General features: G+C 27.0%; 1 protein-coding gene across 5 annotated transcripts in view; it reads right to left on the reverse strand.

Moving 5' to 3' along the window:
- Positions 1 to 25,565, reverse strand: part of LOC135930975 (arf-GAP with coiled-coil, ANK repeat and PH domain-containing protein 1-like) — an 89,460-nt gene that overhangs the window by 58,232 nt on the left and 5,663 nt on the right. For 4 of the 5 annotated variants that reach the window (XM_065467795.1, XM_065467794.1, XM_065467796.1 and 1 more), the window contains exons 3-10: positions 5,182 to 5,240; positions 4,881 to 4,947; positions 4,562 to 4,615; positions 4,437 to 4,495; positions 4,265 to 4,364; positions 1,418 to 1,501; positions 1,220 to 1,264; positions 1,005 to 1,115 (exon numbers count right to left, since the gene is read on the reverse strand). In XM_065467795.1, coding sequence (XP_065323867.1) covers positions 1,005 to 1,115; positions 1,220 to 1,264; positions 1,418 to 1,501; positions 4,265 to 4,364; positions 4,437 to 4,495; positions 4,562 to 4,615; positions 4,881 to 4,947; positions 5,182 to 5,240 — 579 coding nt within the window. Of the gene's footprint in view, positions 1 to 1,004; positions 1,116 to 1,219; positions 1,265 to 1,417; positions 1,502 to 4,264; positions 4,384 to 4,436; positions 4,496 to 4,561; positions 4,616 to 4,880; positions 4,948 to 5,181; positions 5,241 to 25,565 lie in introns of all 5 variants that reach the window. The other variant, XM_065467798.1, reaches the window with a different exon arrangement.

Below are 25,565 nucleotides of genomic sequence, written 5' to 3' on the forward strand. Positions count from 1 at the left end.
TTCCGTTCACATGTTCTTCTAAAATCTATTTTAATAGATCTAAGTTCTAGTGTATTTTTTATTGGTCATACCAGCGCATAAGCAATCATTTATTTTAAATATATTTCAGTTTGAGGTGCGATGTTTTAAATTATATAAGTTAATATGGAATAAATTACAAGGCTAATCCATCTTGTTATATATAATAAACTGTTTTGAATTAAGATTTCTTATTTAAAATATTGAAAACCCAAAAAAATTATATCTTAAAATTATTTTACATAATAAACCAAAAAGGAATAGCCCTTGCGAAAGAAGTAAACAATGAAATTGTATGATTTATGTTTTATCCATAGTTCACTTAAGGCCTTTATTTGTATCTAACATCAGCGCATCAATAATTTTCTTAAGGAAGGGAAAGGGACTTTTGAGCGGTTTCTCCCATAACTCTTATTGGACGGCTTTACGCTCTTTTTTTTAAGGTTTCTCGCAGGTTTACATTTTTTTTAAATAATCTTGGTTTTACACTTTTCTTAAATACATTTTTTCTAAAAAATTCTAATTATAGTCATTATTTTAAATTATTAGCTTACAATTTTTTTTAAAATTAATGGTTATAATGTCATTTTCATTGTCAAATAGCTACATAATGCCTTAGCCTATCGCTAATCGCGCAAATACTTTGAAATGATACTATGAAAGCATGAAATTACCAAGACCCTCATTGCCAAATGGCCACATCATGCCTTTTCCTATATCTAATGTACGCTAATCGCGCAAATACATTGGAAGTCATTTTATAAATTTTTTTTTATAAATTGATGTTCAAACACACTGGTAGTCATTTTAAATTAGTAAAAAAATTATGTTTTCGAAATTTATCGCTTCAAAGGCATAGGTAACCATTTTATATTTACCCAATAAAGAAAACTTAGGAACTTAGATGCTATTGGCATTTTTTTGTTAAGAAACCGGGTGCCTTAAATAAGTATTTGATATTTAATTTTAAAAAATAAATTAATTACCAATTCTTCTAAGTGCTGCAAATCGATTGGAGTTGTATTGGAGCTATTTTTCCGTAAAAGTTGATGACCGCTCTCGAAAAAGGTTTCGTGGCCTTTAATTAAAGATAGCACCTAAAATTGAAATAAGTAAATCTACAACTAAGTGGATAAATGAATAGGACTAAAACATATTGATATTTATTTATAAATAAATGTATAGATATTAAATAAATTACCAAATTTATGATTGCAAGTCTTTTTGATTGAGCAAATTTGTTGATCTATATTTTATATTAATTGGTATTTTTAGAATTTTTAAGGCAATCGACATGGTATTAAGACCCAAATATCTTGAACACAAATTCCTTAGATAGAAAGAAATAGCTTGTCCGGCATTCAATAAATATAAGAAAATTAATTAAGGAAAAACATACGTGAAAGGAGTAATCTAAAACCGTGTGGCCGAAATAGGATCTATGAGCTTTCAAGATTTTGCAACTTTCTTCCGATTCCATAGTCTTAAAATTAAAAATTATAATTTCAAAAAATGTAAATTTTTTAAAACCCCAAGAAGCCAGTTCACGCTCCCATTATTGCGGAACATAAAATCATATTTTCATCAAAATTTTATTCAAATAAAATTATTAATTAAAAAAATGAATAATTATTAAATAATAATAATATAACAGCAAAAAATATTTATAATCTATTTTTTAAAATGTCAATTTTATTTTATTTACAATTTCAAATATTAAAAACGTTTAAAAAATATATTAAAACTTATATATTAAAATTTGAAATTTAAAGTAGCAAGCAAGTATTCCAAATTTGAATTAGGTAAGTGATCATACTTCTCTCCTAAACCTGAATCATAATCCATCTCAGCAGAAACACTTGAGGAAAGATGGGTGATAATTTATAAAAAATATTTTAAGTGACCAAAATGATTACCTAACTAACATAATTAAAATGGAGAATCGTTGCTATGCGCCCAACATAATATAATTTAAATATGCAATTGACATATTTTAGTAAAAATGCATGATCCGACTTTTCTAGCCGTTACCACCGATGATAACACAGTATCAGCCGATACCACACATAATATTGTAGTATACATTTATTGAAAAAAGCAGATATAATTCATAAATATTATTTTTTATTTTATAATTAATTTATGAAATTCATTAAATTATAAGAAATAAAGATTAACAGTATCTGCAAATCACGGCTTTGGGTTCTATTTAAAAAAATTTCGGCCGGACAGGGTCGGCTTAAATTCTTATATTACATTTTGTCAAATAAATTGATATATTTTATAATTCTTGCAAGAATAAAATTAAATTTTTCTATATTTAAATAAATTTCGGTCGGGACAACTAAAATTTATTTTTATTTCGGGTCAGGCTTTTAGGGACAAATTAAAAAAAATTTGTTCCGGACTTGAAAAATTAAGTTAGTTGATAGGTCTCCTTTTAAATTCATTAAAAAATAAAACAGAAAATAATAGTTTCTTAGATTACTCAATGAGTTGTATTGTAATGCAATATATAGATATGGTTAATTTTTAGCAATATATGTATGTACAATTAAATATATCTATAATAAAAGTATTAATAAATTTTTACAGGAATATATTTTACCCTATTTCATCTAAAAATTTAACTAGTAACCGCTAAATTTAGCCTATCCCACTTAGGTGCCTACTAGAGGTCTGCATTGGCAAGATTTCGGCCTCCCGCCCATCTAAGTGAGCGGGCAAAAAAAATTTTAAGAAGGGGCTGGCGGGTTGGAAATAAATTTTAAACTATGGGCGGGTGGGTTAAGAAATTTAAATAATGGGCGGGCGGGTTAAAAACATTTAAATCATTTAATAAAAAATTGTTCCTATGAACTTTTTTGGATATTAAAAATTTTGGTATCATAAAATCTTTTTTCTTAAAATAAATAAACTTTTTTGGTATATTTATAACTACTTTGGTGGAAACGGCAAGAGATTTTCCAAAGCTATCAAGATTAGCAGAAAAATACAATTCCTGCCTTCTTCTGAACGAGGATTTGCATTGCTGGAAGGTTTTTAGAACAAAGAATGGCCATAATTAAATTTTATAATAGCAGGATTGGGTTAAAAAAATTTATAAACATTGGGTGGGCGGGTAAAAAATTTTAGACTAATGAGCGAGCGGGCGGGTAAGGAAATTTAAACTAATGGGTGGGCGGGCGGGCATATTTTTTTAAAAACTATGGGCAAGCTGGGCGGGCTGGTTAATTTTTTAAAAACATTGGGTGCGGGCTTATAGTCCAAAAACCCGCCCAATGCAGACCTCTAGTGCCTACTCCCTTTAAGAAAATTTGGATACAAGCTGCTAATTGACCCCTTATAAGTTCAGGAAAGGTTTCCTGTCCTAATTTATTTACTAAAAAGATAGACATATCAGTATTGTTAGCTATGTTTTTTATCTTCATTGGAATCATTACCTCTTATAGGAGATTGCGAAAATATATCAAAAAATTGGATAAAAATGAATTATCAAACTGATATGATTTCATTTGAATATTTTGAGTATTAAATAATAGTGAGTTCCTTATACTTTTATTGGCATTATTAGATAAAATATTATCAATGTTGAACATTTTAATTTAAAAAAATATATTAATTGGTAAAGATTTATTTATAAATGGTTTATTACTTGTAAAAAAAGGAGTTTTATATAAAAATTTTTAAAAAAATTCCCAATTATTATTATTTTTGTGTAATTTTTTAATATTTCAAGCATCATTTATATATCACTTAATAATCTTTGTTTTTATTGTTTTCGTAAAAATAACATATGCAGCTCTGCATGTGATAGCGTTTGCCTTGTGTAGTCCCACTTTTTAACAATTTTAATCTTTGATCCTACAAACTGACTTGTAGCTAATAAATATATTTGGTTTAGATATCTCACTTCCTTTTGTTCCTTTTAAAGGTAAGAAAAAATTAAGTCCCTGAAACACATTGTTTAATTAATTACAATTTAAGAAATTTAATTTGTAAGTATCCGTGTTTCGTTGGTTAAATTAAATTTTTTTAAAAGAAACGTGTTATTCATTCATTTTTATTTAGTTATCATAATGGAGACTGGATATTATTTATTATTAGTGGTAATCAAGATTTCCATAATTAATTATAAAAACATTTGTTCAGTTGTGTTACGACGTCACTTAACCAAAAACAAAAGCTACTTCTTAAAAAAATAATAATACACCACCAAATAATTATAAAATTTTAATAAGATAACTTTAGATCGAGATATTTGAGAATTTTTGATCAAGGCAACATCCAGATCGTCGCTCAATTTGTCAAAACATTTCTTATTTTCGTGGAGGGGCTTGATCTCGCTAATGAGAAAATTAATGACTTTTAAAAAAATGAATTAAAAAAGGACTATATTTATAAAGATCATGTTTTACCTGTTAATAAAATAGGTCCCATATTTGAACATACATCTGTTAACGCTATCTGCCAAATTCTTAATTATTTTTGATTTATAGAGGGAAAAGGAAAGAACTAAATAAATAATAAAATATTTATTTACTTCTTGTAGTAATTTGACTTTAGTAAAATATTCGAGTGTGTCCATGAGGCATTCCTAAAATTGGATATATTTCTTTATGACATTTCAGAAAATTATAATTCGGGCTAATTCGCGTAAAGCTATTATAAATGCTCTACAGATTATCAATTTAACTCTGCGGTTTTGTTATTAAAATAAGGACTACATTCACGAACGTACATTAACATTCACTATTAATCAGTATACTTAGGGTAGTTAATCATTATTACATTTACCAGAATACTTTTACTAGGTAATAAAATAATAAATAATCTTTTTCAATATTATAGGTCCTTTAAACCTTAATTTCGATGTCATTTGCTTTGGCAAAATATTCGGAAAATTCAGCTAAAATCGGTAAAAGAGCTCTGAATTTAAAAATAATTGATATTTTATGAATAGATATTAGATAGTATGTGGTATACAAAACCAGCCCAAATTTTTTAAACAAGTCTCATAAATATTATCCCAAAACGCGGCCTAATTTAAAAAAAGGCTAATATGGGGATACGAAAAATAATATTTTAAAATGTATTTGATCTTTTCAGATAGGGTATAAGGGTTGGTTTCCAAACTAATATATTGTACATTATATTATATACTTGAAAGAATGAGAATATAATTTTGAGGCTTCCTGGAAAAGGTGAGTTTGGTATATCAGCTAAATACAAATTTAAAAAATAATATTTAGGTAGATAAAAGAATATATTTTGAATTCAATTCTGCTAGGTGAGAACTGTATGTCAATAAAAAATTGAGTATAATATATGCAAATCCTCACCTAACGAGTTTAAAAAATTTTGATAATAAATTTCAAATATAAATGTTAAGAAAATGTAGGAAAAAATTAATATATTATTTTGCTAACATTTTATATCTAAATAACAGAAATTTTCTGAATCACCTCTTAAAGGTACATAAAATTAAGAAGAAATTCTGATTCACCCGTCATCAAATAAAAAAGAAAATTCTAATTCACCCGTCATTCGTGAAGGGTTATCTGTTAGTATATATTTTTAATTACCACTAATAATCTAATAAAATATTTTTTAAATAAGAAGCAAGTAAAAAATAAAGAAAATCAGTTAAATTTCTTGATTTAATTATAAAACCTAATAAAAATTGAGTATATTAATTATTTAAATATAACGGTACAGTTCCGAGTGGGTTTTTAGCTTTGAAAATATAACAAATTTATATTAGTTCATTCCGGTTTTTCGAAAATAACATAACATAACCAATTAAATTATTCTTATTTATCATTTTTTTATATTATATTTGATAATTCCTTTTGGAATATTTTTAAGATTATGTTATGACTCAGAAAATTGTTCTTATATGTATTAAGCATAAATAAAAATATATAGCAGATATCTTCAGCAAATTATACCTACAAGGTGAGAAGAAAAAATTTTATAATTCGATCATTCTAAGAGCTTTGAGGTCAGTTCAAATTCCGTTGATTCTAGAACCTTTATGTCGTGATCTGATTTTATTTGAACCAATGGCTCCCACTAATCAAACTGCGAACTCCCAGAAATTTCTCAAGATTACATATTCATTCGACGATAGTTTCGACTACCTTAACAACCTTTGGGAATCGCGCTTTATACTTTTTTAAGGAACTAGGTTCTCACATTCGTAAACTTATTGATAAACCTCGTGTAGGCTTTTTCTAGAAACATACTACTCCTTGCTATTCATAAGGCTATACATCAGCTTCATCCCATGTAAGATGATTGTTTTTAATAGTATTTGTTTTTTAAATTTTATATACTTTTTTTTTAAATATGAATTATAAGCAATTTTAAATATTATAATGGGTTTTTCTTGAAGGCATACGCATTGCATGAAAATTAAATCTTCAAAACAAGTAGCATGTTTTTTTTAACGGAGGTTTTCCTCTATTACCCATCACTGTTCACAAAATAGAATATTTTGGAGGCCTCAAAATAGCTCATCAAAATCAGATAAATTTTATTTATTCTCTTCTTCTAAATACAAGTAAATATTTTCTATTATAAGGATAATAAACAAATTAATTACCAATACATAACTTAATTATTATTATAAATAATTAAGCTTCATCATACAAGATTTTTTAAACATAAATGATATTATTTCTACTAATATAATTTGCATTAATTATTAAAAACACATTTTTTAGTATACATATTATATTCTTTAATTAAACTTTATCCATATTTAGGAATGAGCATCTCAGAGAATTATTTTAAATTTGATTTATAACTTGGATAAATTAATGTTACTATTTTTCATTGTTAATTTATCAATAATAAAAATAAATATATTAATTCATTTATTTTTTAAAAGTTTTAAATGTTAACTCAAAAAATATTTTTAAAAATTGGCCTAATATTGATTGAAGTATATATTTATTTTATATACTTCATAAAATCAATTAAATATTTGCTCCAAATAAGAGGTATGAGAATATTTTATTTTCCATTCAATTAAGTTTTCAGGAAATTATTTCTATTCCAGTGTTTCATTTTTGTAAATATTAAAATAATCTGGATCAATTAGTGTGACTATTTTTTATTTATTAATAATAAAAATATTTTTTAAATTTTTAAAAAAGTTTTAAATGTTAAAAATAATTTTAAATGTAGTAAATCAAGTATATTTATTGAATTTGTGCATGTACAGGCCTAAAACCTTTAAAAAAAGATAAAAAATTTATTTCGTCTTTTTCTTCTCTTAAAGAAAACAATGATTGAAATATCTCTGGAATTAGGGCAAAGCAATTATTGCTGTTTAACTTTGTAAAAAAGTTTTAATTAGTTTTCAGGGTTAGTTATTTTAAAGATCCAGGCCAGACTGAGGCATAATTTTTCATATAAATCAGGGGAAGGTTTTAAAAATATCTAATGTTCTCTCTTCTTTTATAAAATAAATTATAATTTGAATCTCTGGGATCTCAGAATAAAGTGATTTTATTCTAAAACTTTACGATCAATGTCTAATTAAAATAATGATGACGATGAAACTAATGAGAATGAATAAATAACATGGATGATAATAAAAAGATGATAATACAGACTAATAGAAATAAATGAAAAGAATGATGATAATGATAATGTGGCCAATAATAATAATGAAATATCATTTGAATGATAATAAATATACTTAGGGCCGTTTACTGTAACCAGAACAAACGACTCAACATACAAAATTTCTTCCTCCTTTAGAGAATAAGAAAAATTACTCATAAAAAATATATGAGGAAAAATAAACAAATTGGATAGTCAGGTACATTATATTATGATTGCATATTTTCTACAGATACCACTATTTCACAGGAAACGAAATAATATATAACCAATATTTAAATTCCTTCCTTCTACACTATTAGCAGGCTACATAGTGGTACTGTCCACTATAATAAAACGGGTAGACATCATGTATGGGATTCATATATTAATGAAAATACGTGGTGCACGTTCAACCCCTTTGTGAGTGATGAAATTGCATGTGCAATTTCTGGCGTGATAACGAATGAAATATTATAATCTTCCTTAATATATTATTTTTTCAATTTATTTAAGAACATTATGTTGGTTTTAAATAAATAACATTGGTTTTGTAAAAAAACATAAAATAAATTTTTTTAATAAATGAGATTTAAAATTATACAATTAGATAAAATATAAAATTAAATTTTAATTTATATATAAATTTCAACTAAATTTTAATAAGTTAAGAGCGCAAACCATAAGCCTCTCCGAATAGAAAGATCTCGTGCTATGAGTTAAATTTTTTTAATTTAAAACCGACATCGATGTAGGACCGGACCGGATTTAGTCGATCAAAAAAAATAAAATGAAATGTCAAAAAATGACTAAAAATGAATTTTAAAAAAAAAGAAAAAATAAATAAAAATAACATTAGGTTATATAGTCTCCTTAAATTCTAATACATATATAATTCAAAATTAGTAAATTTTGTATTAACATCAAATTTTAGCGTAATTAAGCAAGAATTTATTCTTTTTCAATTTGCAACAATTCTCTCTCAAAGGGCATCAATAATAATGCCCTATCTTATCCGATATTTACCATCGGCCTGTAGTTTAAAATTTACTAAACGTTTTTCAGAATTTACTTGAGTAAATGATAATGCTAAAATATATTCACATTAAAGTAAGTTTATTAATGTGCATAGTATTTATAGTTTCGAAGAATTTCCTAGGCAAATATTATTAAGCATTGATTATACCTGACATTGTACTCGGAGTTATTGTTATTATCTTGAGTTATCTTATTTTAATAGACTCCACACTCAGTCTTCATCAACACAAATAGTGTTGTCGAAAACATTGATTTAGGCGCTTTTTCCAAAAAATAACCTAAACCTCATAATTTAGTCTAAGGAAAGACATCCCTTTATCTTGCAGGTATTTGACAACACTAAATATAGGTGATGGAATTTCCATTTCTGACTGTCACAGGCAAATGAAGAAAATTCATAATTTGAAACTGTATACTTTCATCACAAAATACCCAAAGCTTTTTCCGAAATACCTTTGATATTTATTTCATCAAAGCGCGTTGGATGTAAATAATATTGCACATATTTATATGTACTTTATTATAAAAAACTGTTCGGTCAAACTATTTAGAATTTGATCAATTATAGGGTGAATACATCAACTCTTAAGGTCAATCGATTCTGTTGGGAGTTTATTTTCTCATTAGTTATTTTTTTAGCATTTTATTTTGTACTAGATGCTATCTGAGAGCTTTATATAAGAAATCATTTAAATGTGCAGTCGTTGCATTCGGATACAAAAATCTGTGAAGAAATTATCGAAACATCATGAAGGATATAATAAGTGATTGTTACTTTAAAAGCATACGTTCTGAACAATGAATCTAGGAGATAATTCTCCGGAAAATAATTCCTGTAAATAAATTTATCAAACAAATTATTAAAAAAATAATTATGACAATAACAAGTGGTTAATGTTAAACTTAACCCAATTTTTAAAATATTAATTAACCCTAAACAATATAATGTATAATGTTATGGTTTAATCCTGAACCCAGTTTTGGTGAAATTAGGGATGTACCGATAGTTTTTATAGTATCGGGCCGATATTATAAAATATTCTGCGGATAAAATGGAGCTTAACTATAAAAAAAATTTATATTATAAAAGTATGATGTTATAAAAATTTTAAAAAAAAGTTATATCTAAAAAAGTCATTTATTTCTATAAGACGACAAATTATTCTGGCAATTTTTTATTAAGAAATGGGCTGTAAAATAAATCAAAATGGGCAGTAGAAAAAACATTTGGTAGGTATTTTAAATATTCGGGCAGTTAATATTTAATTTTCAAGTTTTTTATTGATTAGGAGAGTATTTAAAATAAATAGATAGTTTGAAAATAATTTGGTAGGTATTTTAATTTTTTATTCCAGTTTTTTCATTTACTTGGGAAGTTTTAATTTTCTACAGTATTTATTTTAGATGTAATTTAGTAAAAAAAATATAGGAAAGATGTTACAAGAATTTACCTTCTTTATATGATAATAATGACATTACAGACATCTCAAATTCTCAAAATTCCTAGTGATGTAAAATTAGAAATGAAAACTTTATTTAAAATGGGTCCCAAACTTATAAATTAGGCCTAAAGCAAATTATTCGTTATTCGATTCGTATTTTACGAATACGAATAGCATAATTATTCGAAAATTTGAATCGAATATAAATAAAAAGAAAAATTATTCTCCGAATAGTAAATTTTTATTATTCGTTCGAATTATTAGTATTATTCGAAATTATTCCTAATTGAAATTATTTGTAAATATTCGTTTATATTCTTAATTTTTAAGAAACATTTTATTTTCCGTTAGTATTCGTAAGTAAAAATATAAAGCAATTATTATATTTTCCTATTTTTTTTATTTTACTTGTATTTCTTTTTAATCTTCATAAGAAGTAAAACTTTTAATTGTTGTATATATGATAATTTAATTAATTTTTTTAAATATTACTATTAATATATATATTTCGGGTAAAGTTATGAAATCATTAGGTTTTATTTCGCTTGTTATTTTCTGTAAATTTTGATACGCTAATGACAATTAGCTTAGTTTTACTAAAATCCTTAAAGGTGCCATTTTATAATGTCTTATTATTTTTTTGCAAAATATAATCTATTTTTTATAAACAGAAAAAATTTCAAATCAAATTGAATATTCGATTCATTTTATTATTCGTACGAATAAGAGTAGCATAATTATTCTATGAAAATTCGATTCGTTTTTTTGCAGGCCTAAAAATGATTATGTAAAATATACAAAAAAAATTCATATTACCTTCAATAAGTCATAAGAAATTTTTTACGGGAATAAAGGCAAAAAAATATGGGTCTTATAAATTTAGTTTAATTTAGATTTTTTATACCTACAAAAAAATTCCTCAATCTAGCCAGTCATTCAACTAAGCTCCATGTAGGTGCCACCTATACCCATTGATAGTTGTAGGTACTTCTGATACAAATAAGCATTTCCATTATTTGGGAATTGGAGTGTGTTGTAGTGATAAATAGAAGATTATAAATTTGTTATCTTTCAATAAAGGTGTAAAACAGATATTTGGACATTGTGTTAAAATATAGTATTAATATCAGAAGCTCCAAAAGCCATTTACAGTGGCTTTAATTTGGCTTTTGGTAACAAATCAATCGTCATATATTGGGCTCATGTTTATCAAGCAAAAACGACGGAGGTTAATCTTCAGAGGTTAAAAAGGCTTTTGTTGTACAATAACATGTAAGTTTAATCATCACTTAGATATAAACATTTATAAATTATTTTCTATTTATTAGATTTTCTCCAATGATACAATGTTCAATAATAAATTGCAATTCCATATTGGATCTAATTTTTGATATATTTGTAAATTTACTAATTTTTATATTTGATATGTTAATTTTCATAAAATATTCTTGATAACTTATAATAAAAGAGATATTTGTAAGGCTCTACAAAGTTTAAATTAAATATTTAAATATAATTATTTTTAATAAAAACTGCAATTCCATAACAATTTTGATATTTTATTTAATTCGCTAATTTTTCCATATTTGATATATTAATTTTCATTTTTTGATTAAAAAATGCTGCCCATTTAGATAAATTTACTGCCCATAAATTTATAAATAATGTCCAAAGGATTAATTATTTGATAATAAAAATACTGCCAATTTGGATTAATTTACTGCTCAAAAAATCATAGCCTTTTTATAAAAAAAATAGAAAATAAACAAGGTGCCATATTTGTTATTTTTTTTAGCATTCTGCTTATAAAAGTAAACGATAATTACAATAAAAATATGTTATATATTACGAGATTCATGAATATAATATAAACTATAACTGATCATTATAATATTTTTAAATGAATTATGTTATGGCATAGTTAAATTATAGATCTTGAACTATTGAAAGTATATGAGACAAGTAGATGTTTGCATTAAAAATTAAAACGATTAATATGTTTACAGAATATAAAATCAGATATGATATCGGATCGGTAATTAGGCATCAATTAATATTGGATCGGCCCTCCAAAGGATGGTATCGGTACACCAGAATAAGCAAAACAATTTTCATAAAATAAACAAGTGCAAAACTAAATCACACGCCTATCCTAATTACCTGGTGGATATCTAGTTTCTGTGATATTAAGCATAATATTTTCATAATCGAAGATTTAATTACAATGGCCAGCACGAATTTTTATTTCGGCTAGGATTTATAAAATCGTATCATTTTCAAAATCTGAAATGTTTTTTAAATTCAAATCCCCAAGATATTCCCCATCAAATTTGAATTGAAAGCATATTAATCCTAAATATATCATGAACGGATATTAATTTTCACAGTCAAATCGAAATATTCTATCTGGAGAAACCGCGATTATGAATGAACGAAAGAAATAATACAAGAATGGTAGGTTGTCAAACGTAAAAAAAGTAATATTTAATAAAAATATATAAAAAATAAAATAATTTTTAAACAATGAGCGATGGGTTAAAAAAAAGTTTTAGATAAATGGGCGGGTAGGTGAATTTAAAAAAACCATGAGCAAACGAACTAATTTTTTAAACAGTGGGTGGGGGGGGGGATTCGAGTCAAAACCCACTTATTGCAGACCCGAAGCAAAGTCCAGGCAAGGTAAATGGTATAAATTTTTTTTAAATAAACCCGGGCGGGGTATAAATAAATTTTTCAACAACCAGGGCAATGCCGAAAAATATATTTATCTCATAAACCTGGGCCGGGCCAATAATTATAAAACCCAGGCCTGACCGGACCGAATTTGAAAAACTCGACTATTATCATATATAATTTAAAAATTGTATTATAGAATGATATATCATATTCATTCACATTTATATTTCTATTTCAAAACCATTTATATCTCGTTAGAAAATACTCAACTATTTTATAAAAGAAAAGTAAAATTGTTTTTAAATTAATAATTGTTATCTTTAGTCAAATATAATACACTACTATAGTATCTTAATTAAATAGTAATTGATTTAGGAGACTAATTTATAATTTATTTTTAGTCAAAAATTACATAAACTATAATAAAGAAAGAAATAGTTAATTTAAACAAGTCAAAGATCTGCAAAGCCCGCCCGTTAAGAATTCTTGCACAAATTGTCTGATTAGTTAAATTTTAAGAAAGTCCGCCTTAGCCAGTTAAATTTTTGTACGAATTTTCCGGTCATCACATTTTTAATATCAATATTTAAATTTTTCCAAATGTCAATTAAGGCACTTATTTCTTTCTACAACTACCGTTCATAAATCAATTGTACGTTTATCTTTAATTGATAAATAACTTGTTCAATTTTTTTGTAAATTTACTATATTATATATAGATTTCGTATTTTATAGTGCACACAAATTTAACGTTTCAACGTAGCGTTTCAAAACGCATATAAAAAAATGTAACGTAAATTGAATTGTTAATTTTTATTTTTTTAATATAAAACGTCTAAATTTAAAACAAAAAAAATGCTGTCCAATTTAAATGAATGCATTTAAAATGCATTATTTGCGTTTTGAAACGCTGCGTTGAGACGTTCAATTTGTGCGCACTATTAGACAGCTCTTAAAATACAAAGAAATAATATTAAAATGTATTTACATATAAAGTTTCATATTCAAAAAAGGTAACAAAAGTTTAATGTATGGGTTGGCCTATTAAAATTTAAAAAAAATAAGAGATTTGCGAGGCCCTGCCTGTTTTTTATGTATAAATTGCGTGGCCTGAGAAGTTTTTATATACGAATTGCCAGGCCCGTTATAATTTTATAAAAAATTAGCACAAGTGAAAAATATTTATTAAGTATTTGTAAACACAGAGGTGAATAAAATGCCTTCAACACCATTCACAGGAGTTCATTTCTACCCTACTTCCTACATCATTTACCCAAATATTAGAATTTCCTGGATTTCCCTCGTTCCTCAAATTCGGGATATTTTCCATATCCTCAAGAAATCAATAAATGCAATAAATATAGGTCTCTTCTTAATTCTTTTATTTTTATTCCTCTATTTTTTAGTGTTTTGAGAAACCCCGGTCCGCAATCCCTAAAATTTTTAAATCAATTGGGTAGAAAAATTTTAATAAGGACAGGGGTTAAAAACGAGTCCCTATCTCTCAAACAAAAAATTCAATTAGAAATCTTAAAAGGGAACTACAAGTGTTTCTTCGAAACACTCCCTTTTCCCTCCTAATTCTTCCTTATTTTTTTTATATTATTGTTATATATAATATACATATTTTTTTATTAACAATTTTTAATATTATATATAAAATATTTTAATGTCTCTCATAATCTTTATTGGTAATGTTTATCAAACAAATGATTAATCACTAAAATGCTAATAGAATAAAAATCCCAAAATAAAAAAAAGAGATTAATTATAGTTTTTATTTTTAGTCAATCAACCATACAATATTTTAAAAAAATACATTTCGCCAAAAATGAACACAAATGTCCTCTTTTTCTTGGTATAAATAAAAAATAATCTTCATTTTAGAATAAAAAGGATAATTTTAAAAGTTATCAGATATTAAATGATTTCGCATTATCTGAATATCAGTAAAATGCCGAATTGGTATAATATTAAAATCTGGCCGAATTTATTTTTTAAAACCCCGGGCATTAAAAATAAAAAATTATTTTTATAAAACCGAGCCGCAAAAAACTTTCATTCACCCAAGCTGGGTTAAATAATATGGGTCAGGTCAATTTTTTTTACAAATCTAAACGTTGGTCCGTGCAATATATTTTTGTACCTCTGTATATAGATATGACCTAACGAAATAAAACGTACTGAAATATATTAAATTAGGGCTGTGCCGAATTCGATCAGTAACGATATTTAGCGTTTTCCAAAAATATCGGATAGGGCCCATACGTGTAAAAACAGAACCGATCCGATTTTTTACTAAAAATGCAATTCTTAAAACTTATGAGTAATTAAACTTTGAATTATTATTATATACATCATATTTATTTATTTTTAATAAAAAAAAATTTTTTAAATATTTAAAAAAAATTAATTTAAAAAAAATAATAAATTTCCCCGAGTTACTATTTTACATTAATAATATTTTCTAAATAATTTTTTTTTAAACATGTTATTTATTTTTTTAAATAGATTAAAGTTTTTTTATAAAAATAGAAAGGAAAACCCAAAGTTATATTTATTTTTAATTTTTTAAAAAATAACATCAATTTTATTATTTATACTTTAAATAAAGAATTTTTTTCCTATCATCTTTTAAGTTTATTAATTTTTTTTTTAAATTTCGATTGATATTTATGTGTAAATAGTATTTTTAAAATATTAAAAAATGTAAATTGTATATAATTAGTATAATAAATTATATGTTGGGAGGGAGGAGGTCAAAAAAGGGAGCCGTGGATGGCGATACAATTTGATCTGTTAATATCCTTTGATACACGCTGACGAGGATAGAAGTCTTCCTGTGGGTCACCAGTGATGGCGCGAATTTTTTTACCAAGGGATTTGAAGAAAGTTAAGGCATGATTGCCGAAAAAACCGGTTGTGTCAGATACAATTGGTATGAGATTGCAATTGGTTAGGGAAATGTATTTGTTAATTTTAGAGTTTTCCGCTCGCATGAATGAGTTGTTACTAAATGAGGGAGCGAAACGGTCGATGCAAGTGTAATCCCATGCTAAAGGAGTTCCATTACTCCAAGGTATTAAGGTCAGCCCATCTGGTCGGATACTATTTTCAGTTGAGAGGCCACAGGTTTAGAGGGTTGCGGGGATTTGAGCTGAGCTTAGAGCACGGAGAATAGTGCCGTTAACTGCACTGTGCCGAGAGTGTCTACCTTTAGAGAACAAGTGTTCTAAAAACATTACTATTACCAAAAGAAAATAGGGAACCATGTCCCCGGAAAAAAGATGTCCTCTTTTAGGTGTCTCATTACTAGACCTGTGCGCCGCCGATTAATGCCGATATTTTTATGCATGCCGGAAAAGCCGCCGATTGAGATCATCGATGGTGTATAATTTTTAGAAAGCATATTAATTATATTTATAAATTAAATTATTATTATTTTAATTTGAATACTAACATTAATAAAATTAAAATATGAATTGTATTCTATTGCACATTAAGCCCGGCCCGGCCCGAAATTTTTTTTAAAGTTGTGCCGGCCCGGCCCGAACCCAAAATTTTTTTTAAAGTTGTGCCGGCCCGGCCCGAACCCAAAATTTTTTTTAAAATTTTGCCGGCCCGAACCCGAAATTTATTTTTAAAAAATTTATCAGCCCGGTAAGGCCCGAATTTATTTAAATATAGAAATTAATTTTTATAATTACTTAAAATAAAAGACATATGTTATACAGCGTTTAGTTTCAATAAATTAAATCAAAAATTTTTATTTTACATAAAATATTCAATATAAAATTGATAAATTTAGATATATTTAATAAAATTTCCAAGGTCCGACCCAACCCGGCCCGAAATTTTTTTAAAAATATTAGGCCCGGCCCAGCCCGAACCCGATTATTATAAATAAATTAAGCCCGACGGACTCAGGCCGGGCCTAACTTTGCAGATCTCTAGTGAATATCATTTACATTCATTCATACATCATATTTTATTTCCACAAACAATTCATATTATTTTTATGGATTTGCACGTTTTAAACCACCCTATATACAATTATGAAATAACAACTCTCTCTACTAATCATAACTGGGGGTACTTTGGAAATCTTATTTTGAAGAATGAAAATAAGAAAAGCACAATAATGACTGATTATATTTATTGTGAACCTTGCTTAAAATTGGCAAAAAAAGATGAGGAAGATTCGAATAAACATAATTCATTTTCACAGTATTTTATTTTAGACTTATATTTATATATATTTTATATTTTAGTTATGAAATAAAATGTTTTAATAAAAATATAAGTACAAGTAATCTATCTCGGCAATTAATTATCACAAACTATCAGAAAAAATGAATAATTATAAATCCATTCAAAGTCTAAAAATGTTTTTAAAGCCAACATCAAGATGCAGCAACATTATAAAAGATAAAAAATGGCTCTTATGTTAGTAATATTGTTTATTATTATTCATTTAAAACTTTTAACTGGTTTGTTAAATTATTATTAAGCTTTATTTTGAAAGTTCAAAACAACTAAATTTTTAGTTTATTTATTGCCAGCTCTATTTTGAGATCTTTTTAATATATAATTTATTAAATTAATTATGAAAACTTTATTTTGAAAGTTACTACTAAATCAAATTCATAATTTGTTTCATTCCAACTTTAATTATTATGTTTTTTAAATGTCTTTTTAATGTGTAAACTTAATATATAATTTATTAAATTATTTAGTAAAACTTTATTTTGAAAGTTAAAACTAAATCAAATTTATAATATATATCATTCCAGCTCTAATTATTTTGTGTTCTTTAAATATCTTTTTAATGTTTAAAATAAATATGAAATATAATAGTGCAAAATTATGTTTTGATGTGCTGCTTAGATTTAATGCCATTTGATTCTATAAACAATAAAGGAATGACAGATTTTCTAAAGGTTTAAAATTTATATAAAATGATTATTAAAAATCGCCTAAAAAATAGAAATATAAGATAATTGATTCCTCGTCAGAATTGCCAAATAGGACAACCATTAGTCGGGGTGCACTAGACGATGTTTATTTATCTATAAAGGCCCATGTTTTAAATCTGATTGATTCTGGAGCAAAATTTTGTTCAAACACTTTTGATTTATGGACCGATCATTTCAAGCGTCGAAATTTCACATTTAGTCTTCATCATTTAGATGAAAATTTTGATTTAAAATATTTTACCCTAGCAACTAGAAAGTGACTCAAAAGCATACTGGGGAAATAATATTATCTGAGATTGATAGTATTGAAGAGAAGTTCCATTTTAAAGCCAAAATAATACAAATGGTAACTGATGCTGGGGCCAATGTCTAAAGAAGCGTCAGATTAGGGGATTATGAGCATCATTTATGCTTAGGACTTCATAATTTGATTTTAGTTGATGGCATAAAAAAGTTAATAAAAATTGATATTCTCATTAAAAAAAATTAGAGAAATTATTTCAGCTCTTATATATCGAGTAGCTGATATGAAATGTGAAATTGAGGCTGAACATCGTAAATGTCTGCAGTCAATTTATGAGACAGGTAATATATTGGATATTGTTGATTCTGATCCATACCTTGATGACCATTTTGATATGTCTGATGAATCGGATAATAGAAATGGCATTGCACCAACCAATCTGATTAATGCAAAAACTTTAAAATTAAATTGCCCTACCCACTGGCATAGCATATTAATTATGCTAGAAAGTGTTCGCAGTGTAAACAAAATTCCTATAAATAATGTTCTAAATAAAATAGGAAAACAATCTTTAAAACTCTTTAATAATGAATGGGATATGATTGATGAGCTTTATTATTAAATCCATTCCGAGAGTCGGTGGAATTTCTTTCCACCTAAAAAGGATCGACAATAAACTTAGGGTTATTATTTCGCAGTGAAATAGAAACTCATATACAAATCAATAGATCTGATTGCTCAGATATTATATGCTTTAAAAGAAAATATGAAAAAAAAAGCTTGATCATAGGTTTCCCATAACTGAACTTCAAGTTATTTTATATTTTTATTAAAAAAATTATATTTTGGATCCAAACCGAAACGAATATCGGTTCAGATTCAGGTTCGGATAAAAATAACGGTTCAAGGTTCAGGTTCGGTTCGCAAAAAATAAAAATATAGGTTCGGAACACTTTTGTATTCAAACCTACATTAAGATTATATATAAGGAAAATTTTTTTTTTATTTCATAATTAAAATAAAAACCTTCATTTTTATTAATTGCACATTATAAAATAATATTTAATTTATAAATATAACAAATAAATATATCAATGATTAATTTTAATATTAATAATTACTTAAATTTTTTTTATTAGGCTGCACAATTAATATATTTTCAAAATTATAAGGAGATAATATAAATTTAATTGTTGAAAAACATCCTTCCACACTAACTTGGGTAGCTGGCATTGCCAGTATGATATCAGATTATGTGTCATTTATAATACTATATGTAAATAATTTATATATTAGATATAATTTTTTTCTAGGCATTATAATTTATAAGCTTAAAATATTTAAAAAATATTGTAAAATGGCAATATACTAAAGTTTATAAAAATGATGACTGACGTTTATCAATCAAATGTGAATAATTTTTAAAACAATATGAATATAATTAAGATTTTTGCAATATACTACTAGTAATAACTTACACATTATTTTATAAGCATAAAATTATGAGACTCGAACCGGTTCAGAAGCAATTTAGCGGTTCGGTTCAGGTTCGGCTAGAAATTTTTTAGAGGTTTAGGTTCGGTTTAGGTTCGATAAAAAATACCGGTTTTTACCGGTTCGGTTCAGGTTCGGTTTGGATCCTTTAAATATTAGATATTAGCAACTACTTGATCCCAGATTTCAAAATCTTAAAGTTGTTTCAGAATATTTAAATTCGAATTCTACGACATCATTGGAATTTTTAATTCGATATTTAAAACTTTTAGAGCATGATAGAAATGCACAGAGTGAAAATCAAGTTGAGGATAATGGTCAAACATCAAGCTCTTATATAGCTAAATTAGCTCGTAAACATTCCCTTCCAAGTAACGATTATAACAATATTAGTAATCTAGAGCAAGAATGCCATATTTTGCTCAGCCAAAATAATATCCCAGAAGAGGATGCATTAATCTTTTGGAAGAAAAAGCGACTGGAACTTCATATGCTTGCTAATTTAGCTAGGAAGGTTCTTTGTATACCTGCATAGCGAAAGAATTTTTCCATTGCTGGATTAATACTCAATGCTAAAAGGACTTCTTTATGTCTCACAAATCTTGATAAAATACTGTTTATTCATGACAATTATAATTTTGCTAAATCTGAATTCTGACTTATTATATTTCATACTTTATATTTTGCTCGCATTCCAAATTTATTTTATACAATAGAAATCAATAGAATATTTCTTATATATGTAGTTGATGTGACTCTGATCTGAGTAAAAATGCAATTCCTTAGTCTATTTCTGAGAATGAGAAAATAAAATTTAAACTCGAGAGACAGCAAATAATTTAAGATCAATTAAACCATTTTAACAATTTGTTAGAAAAGATCGCCCAAATAAATTATAAAAAATGTAATACATTAATTTATAAATTAAATTCATTAAAAAATAAATTGATTTATAAATTAAATTCATTAAAAAATAAATTGATTTATAAATTAAATTCATTAAAAAAAATTTTAAAATAAATATTGCGCCGCCGCCGACCAATAGCCCAAATTGACCTCCCTTCGCTACCCTGCTTAAAGTAATGATATTCAACCTGTTTTTGATGCACTCCCCAACCTCTAGAATTCTCTACCAATAATTCTCCAATTCCAGACTGGATAAATAATCTTTTATATAACACACTACCCTCAACGATATCTAGGATTCCTCGGGGAGTCAAAGCACTTGAAGCCAGTAAACTTAATACCACTATTCAATCACTCAATAATAATATCATAAATGTTGACAACTGTAGAAAACTTTTTAACTTCTGTTTTACTCACTTGAAGGCTCCGTCGACAAAGTTAAACTTAACAAAACAAATTAAGTCTCAGTTAATCAACCCAATCCCCAACAGCAATGCCTCTTGTTCTTCAATACCTAGCTTTAATCATAAAATCCCAGATTTAAAGGCTAAACTTATCAATCGTAAAATTAATGCCAGTAATATTAAAGCGGCTCTAAATTTAGCAGTGTCCGAAGACACCATATCCCCTGACAATTTGGACACTATACTCTTACTACAATCTATACATCCCCAAGATTTTAGTGAACTACCACCACCATCTCTAACCATTCCTACTCCTCCTCTAACCGCCATAGAAGTTACTAAGGCAATAATCTCCTTCAGAAAAGACTCCTCAGGAGGACTTGACGGTTTTAGAGCTATATATCTTCAAGACCCACCAACACTGAACTTATACACAACATAACAACGCTGCTTAATCATATTTTAAACAACAACATACCTTCTTCAGTACAACCTCTTATTCACGGTGCACGCTTAATAGCCTTAAACAAAAAAGATGGCGACATCCGCCCAATCGCCGTTGGCTCTATTTTCCGTCAATTTATATCCAAAATTATTTGTACTTGAAATAAAAAACAAGCTCACCGAGCGATTGATTCTCCATCGGCTTGGCTTTAACATACCTTCCGGTTGTGAAGCGGCCTCTCATGCCACGCGTATCCAACTTACTCTATAAAAAACTGCATACTAAAAGTGGATTTTAAAAACGCCTTTAACTCTCTTAAACGGGAACATTTTCTCCCCATTTTCCAGAATATTTTCATTACCTTTTTGCCTCTTATAACAAATCATCCTACCTTAAATTCAACAACACAATAATTGAATCAAGGCAAGGCAATCAACAGGGTGATCCCCTTTTGGACCCGCTCTTTTTTGCTTAGATATCCAGTCGATCATTGAAATGATAAATCGTGAGACAAATTTGACCCTCAATGTTTGGTATTTGGATGATGGAACTCTTGCTGGTCCACATAATGAACTCCTAAAAATAGCCCCCATAATAAATAATCTAACCAATATTACAGGGTTGTCTCTTAATAACAAGAAATGCGAATTTTATTCACCAGATTAAATCTTTACCGCTCCTCATAACTTCACATCCGTTAATCTATCCGGGTTCAAACATCTTGGATCCCCAATAGGAGGCAATAAAGCAATCGAATATTTCAAAACAAAATTTCTCCGTAATTTCCACCTTTTACATAAAATCCTTAAAGTTATTCCTTCCCATCAAGCTTCAAAAACTTTTTATTTATTCCCAAAATCCAACATGCCTTCCGCTCTGCCTCACTTTTCTTTTCCCGGAAATTCTAACCCAACTAAAATCATCAATCAATGACTTTTTAGAAGGCATCTTCAATATAAAATTCAGCCCTAATTCTTGGATGCAGGCCTCCTTGCCTTCGAAATTTGGGGGGCTCGGGCTATCACCTGCGCCACTCAGCCTTGCTGCCATTTTAGCCTCAGAATCAAGCTGCCGCTTAATTATTCTATCACTTAACAATAACTTCACAGACCCCCACCTCACGCCCTAACAATCTGGAAAGAGAATTTCCGTGATCCAATCCCTACATCACGAAAGCAACAGGACTGGAATCTTCCCTTAATACGCCACTCCGTTGAATATCTAATATCGAGTGCTGCGTCTAAGGGATCCCAATCAATTCTTTCACATTTACTATCACTTATTTAGTTGATGAATCCTTAACTGTTGATCATCTCTCTCTCCCACAACAACTGCAAGTTCTACAACTTTTACATTCCTTATCAGGTTATGAATGGTTAGAAAATTTGCCCAGCTCAAACTTAGGACTCCTCCTAACAAACGAAGAATTACGCATTGCAATAGGTCTCCGTTTCGGTTGTAAAATACTGGCCAACTCTGCATGCACTTTATGTTCCCACCCCGTTGATTGTTTCGGAAATCAACCTCTTCATTGTCGATCCTCTAAAGGTAGTAACTCTCAGCACAGTGCAGTTAACGGCACCATCCTCCGCGCCCTACGCTCAGCTCAAATCCCCGCAACCCTCGAACCCTGTGGCCTCTCAACTAAAAATAGTATCCGGCCAGATGGGCTAACCTTAATACCTTGGAGTAATGGAACTCCTTTAGCATGGGATTACACTTGAATCGACCGTTTCGCTCCCTCGTTTAGTAACAACTCATTCGTGAGAGAAGAAAACTCTAAAATTAACAAATACATTTCCCTAACCAATTGCAATCTCATACCAATTGTTTTCGACAAACCGGTTTTTTCGGCAATCATGCCCTAACTTTCTTCAAATCCCTTGGTAAAAAATTCACGCCATCACTGGTGACCCACGGGAAGGCTTCTATCTTCGTCAGCGTGTATCTTTTGATATATGCAGATCTAATTGTATCGCCATCCTGGGCTCCCTTTATTGATCTTCTCCCTCCCAACATATAATTTATTATACTAAATAAAAGAATTATTTTAAATATGGTTTCTGAATTATGGAAATATTTTAAAAAAGACAAAGATAATTTTGCAAAATGAGTTATCTGCGGAATTCTAATTTCACGGGGAGGAATACTGAAAATTATTTTTAAAAATCTAATATATTATAATTTTATAATTAAATATTACAATTTTATAATTCATACCAAATAAAATGGATATATTATTATATTTATTTTATCTATTATAATATAATTTTTTTTAAATTATTGTTGAAATAAAAAAATTAAATTAAATGCATAATTCTTTTGCATAAAAAATATTGATTTCTTAATTACATTTGGTTCAAAGAGGGGTGGTGAAAAATCAATATAAATATCGGTATCGGATCGGTTTTGAACCAATATCGGAAAATATCGGATCGGATGGGTGAAAAATATGCACAGTCCTAAATTAATAAAAAGGGGTAATAAAAGAAAGTAAAATCGAAATAAAATAATGTAAAATTGTATAAAAACGAAATAAAAGAAAGTAAAATGAAAAAAATAAAAATTAAATAGAAATAGAAATAAAAATAAATAAATGTTTAAAAAAAAGTGTATTTTAAATAAAAGAATGTAAAATCAAAATATTTGCTGTTTTCTAACATAAAATCTTATTATGATATTACGAAATACGTAAGAAACGTTTTTTTAATATTCAATTCGAATATCATATAAAAAAGTCATTATATCGTTCTTACTAATTCTCAATCAAAACGCGCATTTATTGAAAAAAATAATTTTTACATTAAAGTCATCATTTATTCATTAAAAATCAGCATAAAAAAATTTCGAAATGCATTTATTTGCTTAAAATAATTTTTAATGATACAAAAATATATTATAAAATAGAAATAATCTCCTTTTTTTAATATAAAATATCAATAAACTTATTTTTGAATAAAAAGATAGTTGTGATTTTTTTATAGAAAAGAATACTCAAGCATTTTTTATCGGATCGGGCCGATATTTCACCCATTTTAAAATATCGGTTCTCTCGGCCATTACTATAAAATTTTCCGATCCGATCCGATATAAAATGGCGTCTTTAACAAAAATAATGTTATAAAATTTTTAAAAAAAGTTATATCTAAAATCATTTATTTTTATAAATAAAATCGAAATCCATTTTTATTGTATATTTTTTTAATAAAATTAATAAACATTCTGCAATATTATTATTTTTTTGAGCATTCTGTTTATAAAAGTGTGCGATAATTTCTTCAGAATCTGTTTTTAGTGAAGCTGGTGATATTGACAGTTACCATCGCTGCAGGCTGACCTCTGATAAATTGGAAATTTTGGTATTTCTAAAAAAAAATCTTCAATTTATAAATGTTAAATATTATTTTAAATATTTATTTCAAATTTCATAATATATTTGTTTATTACTTATTATGTATATAGATTAATATTATATAAAAGTGATTTAACAATAAAAATATTTTATATACTTTTAGAATTGCATTTGAATTGAATATAAAATATAACTAATCATTATAATAGATTTAAATGACATAAGTTATGGTATAGTTAAATAATAGATGTTATACTGATAAAAAGTATATTTAAAATTAAAACCATTGGTATCTTTTCAGAATACAAAATTAGATATGATATCGGATCGGTATTCGGCCGATATCAATTTAATATAGGGAATATCGGATCGGATCGGCCTCTGAAAAGTGGTATAGGTACACCCCTAAATATTCTTATCTTTTATGTATGAGGATAACTTATATTTGGACAGTAATATAGAAAATATGTTTTTAATGAAGGAGGTTAAGAATGGTATTATATAACTAATTTTCTTTTCTAAAATGATCGTCATAGTGTCATCTTGAAAACACTAAAAGGATATTTGTTCATTAATATAAAAATAATATTATTTAAAAAATGCAAATCGCATGTGCATAAATTAATTGGAACTTAAAAAGAACATATTTTATTGAAGAATAAGGAAAATTAACTATTAAATTGATTGTTGATAAACGGCTAGATTTGAGCCGATTTTTAAAAACGACTAACTCAATATTTTAGCCAGAAAAATATTCCTAAGCCTCGAGATTTTGCTAATAGGTGTTCAAACCATTGTGCCATCTATAAGAAAAATATTCAGATTTGCGTAATATTTTTTTGGATAAAATATTGAGTTAGCCGTTTTAAAAAAATCGGTTCAAAACGAGCTGCTTAGCAACACTAACCATTCCATAACATGGCAACAAGTTAATCGCGCTTTAAAAATATAGTAAT

Source organism: Gordionus sp. m RMFG-2023, chromosome 1, assembly GCF_954871325.1.
Source record: "Gordionus sp. m RMFG-2023 chromosome 1, tfGorSpeb1-WG-v2, whole genome shotgun sequence".
In the NCBI taxonomy this organism is placed as follows: Eukaryota; Metazoa; Nematomorpha; class Gordioida; order Chordodea; family Parachordodidae; genus Gordionus; species Gordionus sp. m RMFG-2023.